A 9635-nucleotide genomic window follows, 5' to 3' on the forward strand; every position below is an offset into this window, starting at 1 on the left:
AGGAGAAAAAGTGACTTTCCAATCTTCTTCCAACTGTTGTATTTGGAGAAAGAACATCTCACAGAGGCCTGTGTATAAGTGAATTGAGTGCTAATAGTTTCTAATGGCTAGTGTGTGTGTGTGTGTGTGTGTGTGTCTGTGTGTGTGTGTTTCCTTGCCCTAGGCCCATATGATGGTTCAGTGGAAAGAGGAGTTTAAGAGTCGTTCCAGGGTTAAATGTCCATGCTCAGGCTGCTGGTTGGAATTCCCCAGTATTTACGGACTTAAATATCACTATCAGCGATGCCAAGGGGTAAAAACTAAAATCCAGACTCCACAGTCTTACATTACAAAATCTTGAATGCAACCAACACTCTTTTTTAAATAGGGATGTACAAAACTATGTTAATTTAAAATCAGGTAGTCAGTGGGTTATATGAGTCTTAACTAAAAATAAGCTTGGTTTAGGATCATGTCTGCCAGACAAATTGAGGTCTAACAGTTCATTTATTTTACATTTCTTGACATCAGCAAATTTGTTAAGTGGTTTTTGGTGACTGTTACAGAGAAGGAATTTATAGACAACTTCTGTGCTAAGCACAACACATTAAAAACTCTATCCTACATGATCTTTTTACAAATATATTAATATATTATAAATATATTAAATCATTTTTTTTAAATGATAAATATATTGTTTATAATAAATAAATAATAACTACCATTCAAAAGTTTGCAGTCAGTAAGATTCTTTTGTTTTTGAAGGAATGTCTCTTGTTCACAACGGCTGCATTTATTTGGTAAAAAATACAGTAAAAACAGTAATATTGTGAAATATTGTTACAATTTAAAATAACTGTTTTCTATTTGAATATGTTTTAAAAAGTCTTTTTTTTTCAGTGATGTAAAGCTGAATTTTCTGCATCATTACTCCAGTCTTCAGTGTCACATGATCCTTCAGAAATCATTCTAATATTATTCTAATATTATCATTCCAATTACTACTGAAGAAACATTTCTTATTATTATCAATGTTGAAAACAGTTGTGCTGCTTGATATTTTTGTGGAAACTGTGATACATTTTTTAAAGATAAATAGAAAGTACAAAAGAACATTATAAATGTCCTTTCACTTTTGAGCCGTAACATAATATAATATAATATAATATAATATAATATAATATAATATAATATAATATAAGTTTGGTTCTGAGACCTTTGAACCTGACCTGGCTTTTTGTGTATCTGTTTGTGTGGCGTTCAGGCGACCATAGCAGAGAAGCTGAGTCACAGATGCCCGTGCTGTGAGGCTGTGTTTGCCACCAAGGTGCGTCTTCAGAAGCACAAGCTGTGGAACCACCCAGAAAGGGTCACCATGGAGACCAAGTCCGGGGTCACCAAATCTGATCCCAAGTCTGAACCCAAACAGCAGAAAAGCCCTGTGAAGGGCAATGCCAAAAAAAGGTGTGAAAGCTCAGTATCCTGAACGATTAATTTCTGCAGCAGTTTCGAATTTGAATTTTCTGACTTTAGTCACCCACAACAAAAATCGCTTCAGGACATGACTTGTTTTCCACACTGCCATCATTAGATTCCAGATGAAGTCCTCTTGTGTTACTATAGCACCAGTCCTCTGTGGATTGACTTGAATAGCCTGTGTTCCCTGTGCTCCCTCTCAGGCCCATAGAGAACAGCCCTTCATCACCCGTAATTGTCAAGGTGAAGAAGACCCAGGAGGTGTCTCAGCCCTCACAGAATGGGGAGTGCGCCCCCCTGAGGCCGGACAGGAAACAGCAGCAGGGGACGTCCGTAGACACTGGGGACAGTGAGAGCGAGGGGGGCAGTCTACCCCCACCCTTCCCTGAGGAGGACCCTGAGAGAATGAAGCACAGTAAGAATGCTACACACTGAGATTAATGCTGCGCATGTCAGCTCTGAAACCCCTGTCCATGGTAATACCATGATATTCTTTGAAGTACCATATGTAATACCGTAATGCATGAATATGCTAGTCATTCAGTACCATGGTATCACTACAGTACAATAAGTTTGGCCCGCTGTCCAGTGGCCGGTGTGAGAGACTTTGTGGCCAGTAACATCAAGTACAAGCATTTTTATGCCTTGCAAATTTGAACATTTGGTTTTCTGTGACATTTAAATGTCAATTCTGCTTGTCAGTTTTTTGTTTTTTTACTTTTCAGCCACATAAAGTGAACTAGTTAACTGACAAGTTGTGGAAATGTTTTTTTTTTTTCCGTACAGGATGACTTGTGATTGGTAGCATCATTACAAACAAATGACAGAAAATCAGTAATGTTTTATAATGTCTATGTACGCCATCATTTTCCAGCAGGTGTTTACAATTTTATTGTTGCCTTCAATTTTCCTATATAATTTATAATTTATAACTATTATTGTAAATCTTTGTAAAGTTTAAATTAGTTTTGTTCATCAAAAGTTATGTTCTTTAAAGTTCTTTACAAAAAAGTAACTCTATATACTGTGCATATGTAAATGTATAATAAATAATTTTAAAGTAATTATTAAATAATACATGAAAAATTAATACATTATTATACATCTAAATATATAATTTACATTTAAATTAAATTTAAAGTTTATATTCATTTTTTTTTTTTATTTGTCATTTTTTGTGTTGTTTCCACTGAAAATGTGGGCAAAAACTTACACCCTATAGGTTTTTTTTTTTTACAAACAAAAGACACACTGGATACTGTGTATGTGTAAAAAAATATAATAAAATAATGTTGTTTAATTATTTTAAATTAAATATTAAATAATAAATGTAAAAAAATAACACATTTAACATTCTACATGTAAATATAAAATTATAAACTCAAATTCAGTTAAATTGCATTTTTTAAATATAATTTTTTGTGTTGTTGCCAGTTAAAATGTAGGCAAAAAAAGTTACATTCTTTAAGTTATTTACAAAAACATACTTTACTGTGTGTGTAAAAATGTATAATAATGAATGTTTTTTTTAAATAATTTATTTCAAATAATTAATAAGTCATTTAAAAATAAAACATTTGCAATTATATTATACATTTAAATGCAATTTATTTATTAATTTTTGTTGTTGTTGTTGTTTGCACTGAAAATATAGTAATTTGTGGAAAAATGTGAGAAATCTGAACTACTGGTCAGATCTTAAATAGTCTGTTTGATTGAATTGAATGTTAGAAGAATAGAATGTTTCACATTTTCACGAAGAAATTTGTATTTTTTTCGCAAATGAAATTTCACTCCAAGTAATAAAACGTGCCATTGGGTGATTCTGCAAACTGTCATGTTAATAATGCATAACCAGATGTCCATCATCTAGAAAGGTAGTTCCACCTCAAAAGGATGAAGTGCCCAGTACTCTATACTTTCTGTACTAACATTTTCAGGGTTCGGTCTCAAAATTGCTATAACAGTTCTCATTAAGACGTCCCAGAATGCCCTCATTGGCTCTTGTAGGAAAAGGTGGCCTGGCTCTTTAAGCAGCAGTGTGTAAGTTCTCTGTGTTAGATCCGTCTGAGGGCTGCTGGTCATTAAGTCTCTCTGGTAGCTGGTGGCGGCTGCTGTCTCTGTCTCTGCCTGGCAGAGACGCAGTGTGTCGAGATGTCGGCATGGCTCGTGCTGTGAGTCCGCCATTTATGTCCTTTGTTTGGGTACACGATCCCTTCGTTTGTTGTTCCACGCCGGAGCCAGGGGCGAGGACTGTGTGTGTGTGTGTGTGTGTGTGTGTGTGTCCATGTCTGAAATGTCAGGAATAATGCGTTAGAGCAGCTGTGTTTGTGTGACATAAGCTGACAGTCAAAGACTATGCAAACACATATACACATACAAACGGAGACACGTAACATATCCGCTCTCTGCTCCCATGACCGGTTCATGAAGCTGTGTCAGTTTCTCCACCGGAGGAACCGCAGCAGGTGCTTATTCACCTTTGTTGTGCTGAAGTTTGAGCATCAGTAACTTAGAGCTGAAGCTCATGAGCGTTGTTGTTTAGCACTGCATGTAGTCATGAATGTAGCTCTTTGCCTTGTTATTGAGATGTTTGACCTCTTGTTGTTGTTCTTCTCCATTTGAGCCAGGGAGGAAGCAGAAAACTCCAAAGAAGTTCACCGGGGAGCAGCCGTCTATTTCAGGAACATTCGGTTTGAAAGGTAACACAAACACACGTTTTTAGAAAATGGTGGAGACTTACCATGACTTCTGTTTTATTAAGGGCCAATATTTGCCCTCTGGATTTAATTTTGAGGGGGATTTATTAGGGCACATTTTTGTAGCAATAAAAATAAACAGTGTGCCATCCATATGTATAAAACTGAATCAGTGAAGCTGTATGGCAGTTAAAAACAAAACACATCAATCAACATCAAATAGAAAAATCTGTTAATATTTAATAACAGTATTGGTAAATGACTAAATAGTAGACATACTGCTGGGACACACAGAGCACAGAAATGCAACCCACTGAGCCTTGAGCTGGAGCTGCACCACAAGACCCACTAAACCCAGAGGTGGAGCTGCATCTTGGGGCACACTAAGCCCAGAAGTGCAGCTGCGCCAAAAGGCCCAATAGGGCTGTACAATCACAAACGAAATGTTTACATCAGACCTTGCTTCATGCTTTATGACATGCCTTGAAGAGAATCTTCAGAATTTCTCAATATTTAAGGCTTTTGGTATTGAACCAGTCCATCTTCTGTCTCAAAAATGAAGAAGTTCTCCATAGACTTCAATGTAGTTGTTGTTTCAGGTTCTAAACCCATATTTTATCTGATATTTGTAACTCTTATAGACCTAGAATAAAGAACAGCAAGTAAGGTTCTGTTAGTGAACATCAGTTAATGCAATTAACAATGAGTAATACATTTGTTACAATATTTATTAATCGTGATAAAAATACAATTGTTCATTGTTATTTTAGCTTAGGTCCATTAACTAATATTAAAAGATACAACTTGTTTTTAATAATGTATTAGTACATGTTTAAATTAACATTAATGAAGGTCAATAAACGCTTTATAGCAGGGGTGTCAAACTCAATTCCTGGAGGGCCGGAGCCCTGCAGAGTTTAGATTCAACCCTAATTAAACACACCTGATCCAACTAATCAAGCCCTTCTGGCGTATTTGAAAACTACATGGTATGTGTGTTTGAGCAGGGTTGAACTAAACTCTGCAGGGCTCCGGCCCTCCAGGAGTCTGACACCCCTGCTTTGGAAGTATTGTTCATTCTTAGTTCATGTTAACTAATGTAGCCTTATGGTGAAAGGTTACCAGAATAACAAATTCTGTCATTTTAAATGTCAGCAGAATTTATTACAGAGGCATTCTTTGCACATATCATTTAAATTTCTCTTTAATTTTTGTCACTTTTATTTATTTATTTATTTTTTTATTACAATCATTGCCATGACCCCTTCTTTTTATGACTGACTGCCTTACAGTGGTTTGTTGTCAGTGTTATATCAGAAGTGACTTTGACTTTCAGAATTTAGTCCTGGCCTCCTTTCAATAAACACTCCTTGAGATTTCAGTGGTATTTTTGCCCCTGTATGTTTACAATTATCAGCTGTATACTCTGATAGTAATTACCCCTGTTGGTGCTAATAGGGGATCTATAAGGTCTATTATAGAAGTGTTTAATTTCCTGTTGAAGTTATAATGGTACATGTTCAAGAAACACTGCACCACAAGACTGACTACAACACAACACGCCTCTTTGACCACCAAGAGAGTTCGAGAGTTTCATTTTCTCATTTCTCTTTTGTTTGTTCTTTTTTTTAGTCATACATTTATTTTTTTGACTTGTGAGGTCTCTGCTTTCCCTGAATGTAATTTGTTATGTGTTGTACAGGAATGAATAAGGTGGAGGAGAAGTTGAAAGCAGGTCGGATGAAGAGGGCGGAAGGGGCTCTGTTCACCGAGGAGTCCCGGAGGAAGCAGTCAGTTCAAGCTCCCACCAGAAAAGAGACTGCTGCTTTCAGTTCAGGTCTCTCTCTCTGCTCTGCCTGCATGTTTGCATGAATAAAATCATCCAGTACATTTGTACTGCCAAAGCAGTGCAAAATAGCTCAAATAAAGCAAAATAGCACAAATAGTGCAAAATCGTACTAATAATAGTACAAGTCAAGTAAATAGTAATATTATGAAATAAAGTTAAAAACTAAAAAAAATCAATAAATGTAATGCATATGAAATAATATAGAAATGTACTCTACCGTTTGAAAGTTTTGGGGTCAGTACGTTTTTATTTATTTATCTATTTATTTATTTATTTATTTATTCATTTATTTTAAGAAATGAGTGTCACCATACTTTTATTCAGAAAATTTATTAAAATGGTCAGTAAATGCAATTGTAAAATTACAAAAGATGCTGCTCTTTTTAACTTTCTATTCATCAAAGAATCCTGAAAAAAAATGATCATGGTTTCCACAAAAATATTTTTGTTTTCAGCATTGATAATAATTGGTTCATGTGTCACTGATGACTGGAGTAATGATGCGGAAAATTCAGCTTTGCACCACAAGAATAAATTGCATTTTAAAATATATTAAAAGTGAAAACAGTTCTTTTAAACTATAAAACATATTTCAAAATATTACTATTTTTATTGTATTATTTTATTTATTTTTATAAAATAAGTCCAGTCTTAGTGAGCATGTTTCAAAAACGTTAAAAAACCTTGCCGACCCCAAACTTTGAAACAGTGGTGTAACTTACGTTAATGTAATTTTAATTAAATGTGTTTTATCTTAATCTTTCTGTCTCAGTTCCCCCTGCTGAAGCCCAGTGGCAGAACACCATCTCTGAGAGAGGGGAAGTGGTCTGTCCCACCTGCTCTGTTGTCACTCGCAAGACCGTCCACGGTCTCAAGAAGCACATGGAGATCTGTCAGAAGGTCAGAGGTCACTCTGAAACACACTATTGTCATTATTACAGCACTAGCGTAGGCTTAGAGGAACACATTATTTTATAAATGACTCTCAGGATTCTCAGTGGACAGATTTGTTTAAAGGTGAAGATAAGGTTGCTTTGGGCATCGCAGCTAGCCCAGCCAATGGAGTTTACATCTGTTTGTTTATCCGTTAGCAAACAAGAAAAGTGTTCCGGAAACCTATTTGAAAACAGTCATTATTTTGGTGGTGCCAGTGGCACAGAATGACTTACTTTACGCTTGAATCAAACACATTGGTCTCTGTTTGAGAAACTTGTTTACCTTTCTTAAGATATTGACCGCAATTCCCTAATTCTAAGGTCTTGTACCTCAGTTATTGGTAACCCAAGCGTCCCATGTGGAGTCTTCTTACAACCGCGCTCCTCTAAAGAAGACAACATCTGTCTCAGTTTTCTAAACACATCAAACGTAATTGGCAGATGTGCTCAAGCTCTTCCATATGAAGAAGGACAAAGCCTTATTCATGAAACTCAAGCAGAAAGAATTTCTGACTGTAAATCGTATGTAAAAACATTCGTACATAAATTGTCATACCCAGTTCATTGGGGTGGTTTATGTAAGAACGGATTTATGAGCGATTTTCACAGAAATTTGTTCCGCTTGCATTTTGTGAATGAGACCCAAAGAATGATGAAGAATGAAACCTTTAATGTATGACTCTCTCTCTGTTATTTATACAACCAAACGGCAGAGGAAGCGGAGAGGAGAATGTTTCAGGCGTGCAATTAGACACCTCTCTCTCAGGACCTCGCACAGGGGGCCAGAGGGAGCCATTAGGGGCACTTTATTGATTGGGCGTCTGTGAGTAGCCCTGCCTTGTGTGCATCTGGAGTTGAGTATTATAGTGCCAGCCCAGTGTATAGCACAACTCTATAAAAACGATGACATGTCTATTAAAGGGGGAATTGATTGGCTGCATTATTGTGGGGTCACAATTAATTGTAGTTTCTCTGGCCTCTTCCTCGGCCCTGTGAGAAATCAATGATGGCTGTGATGGGCATTAAGCGAGAAGACATTTTATGGCAAAGGAAATTCATTAAAATGATAATCATTGACCTTATTTTCTCATTTGTGTTTTTGTGAATGTCAATGCAGAAATGAATAATTTTATTCTGCAAGGATGCATTAAATTGATCAAGTGCCAGTAATAACATTTATAATGTTACAAAAGAAGCAGCATAACTCTTTTCAACATTGATAATAATAAGAAATGTTTCTTGAGCAGCAAATCATCATATTAGAATGATTTATGAAAGATCATGTGAAACGGAAGACTGATGCTGAAAAGTCAGCTTTTCGTCACAGGAATAAATTACATTTTATAATATGTGACACTGGACCACAAAACCAGTCATAACCAGTCGAAATTGAGATTTATACATCAGCTGAAAGCTGAATAAATAAGCTTTCCATTGATGTATGATTTGTTAGGATAGGACAATATTTGGCCGCGATACAACTATTTGAAAATCTGGAATCTGAGGGTGCAAAAAAATCAAAATACTGAGAAAATCGCCTTTAAAGTTGTCCGAATGAAGTTCTTAGCAATGATTATTACTAATGAAAAATTAAATTTTGATATATTTACGGTAAGAAATTTACTAAATATCTTCATGGAACATGATCTTTACTTAATATCCTAATGATTTTTGGCATAAAAGAAAAAATGATAATTTTGACCCATACAATGTATTTTTGGCTATTTCTACAAATATATCTTTGCGACTTAAGACTGGTTTTGTGGTCCAGGGTCACATATATTCAAATAGAAAACTATTATTTTAAATTGTAATAAAAATTCCACAATATTACTGTTTTTTCTATATTTTTAATTTAATAAATGCAGACTTTGTGAGCATAAGAGACATCTTTCAAAAACTCTGGCAAAAAGCAAATTGTGGACAGAAATTGTCCTCTGATTTTCGCCCCAAAGTGTTCATAGAACAAAAGCTACTTTTTGCTTGGCATTGTAAAATTTTCACATGCCTAGAAAGTGAATCCTGCATCAGATATTCACATGCTTCACTGCAGAATACAAACCATCTGAGAATACAGATTTCACTCGCTTCAATGCAAATAACTGAATGCTTTGTCAATAAATTAATTTTGTCTCTGCCATGAACTGAATAGGGCTGCGTTTCCCAAAAGCTTTGTAAGCCTAAGAAGTTCGTAAAAACGATCGTACGACTGATCTTATATTACGGTCTGTTTCCCAAAAGCATCGTAACTTAAGTAGCACTTGAAAATCATCGTAGATCTACGAGTGCTCTGGAGTAATCGTAAAGCCCTAAGTGCATCGTAAGAAGACAGATTTATGCGGTCACCTGCAGGACAATCGGCAGATTGCACCTTTAACTTTATTCAAGTGCAATGTGATTATAATATAAGGATTTGATTGTACTTTATTGTACACTTTATTACTCGTTTTTTTTTTATTAATTTATAACTGAAATAATTAAAAGGGGCAGAAAAATAGAAATACACATCTAAATTAAATGACTGAACAAAAAAATTAATAAAAGAAGTAATGTAGGAAATATGCTTCAAAGACTGGGGGAAAAAATCTGTCAATGATTTGCTGATGTGCACGAAAACCAGTCATGTATTGGACCCGGAAATAACGTCTTTCTCTCTCTCTCTCTATATATATATATATATATATATATATATATATT

The 9635-nt window shown here is 35.3% G+C and overlaps 1 protein-coding gene across 1 annotated transcript in view; it reads left to right on the forward strand.

The window, feature by feature from the left end:
- The window catches only part of LOC107673337 (zinc finger protein 512B-like), a 64350-nt gene that overhangs the window by 43820 nt on the left and 10895 nt on the right, over nucleotides 1-9635 (forward strand). The window contains exons 4-9 of the mRNA XM_016466887.1: nucleotides 164-292; nucleotides 1244-1443; nucleotides 1659-1870; nucleotides 4086-4157; nucleotides 5857-5991; nucleotides 6776-6903. Coding sequence (XP_016322373.1) covers nucleotides 164-292; nucleotides 1244-1443; nucleotides 1659-1870; nucleotides 4086-4157; nucleotides 5857-5991; nucleotides 6776-6903 — 876 coding nt within the window. The remainder of the gene's footprint in view (nucleotides 1-163; nucleotides 293-1243; nucleotides 1444-1658; nucleotides 1871-4085; nucleotides 4158-5856; nucleotides 5992-6775; nucleotides 6904-9635) is intronic.

The sequence above is a fragment of the Sinocyclocheilus anshuiensis genome, unplaced genomic scaffold (genome assembly GCF_001515605.1).
Source record: "Sinocyclocheilus anshuiensis isolate Anshui unplaced genomic scaffold, SAMN03320099.WGS_v1.1 scaffold453, whole genome shotgun sequence".
Taxonomy (NCBI): Eukaryota; Metazoa; Chordata; class Actinopteri; order Cypriniformes; family Cyprinidae; genus Sinocyclocheilus; species Sinocyclocheilus anshuiensis.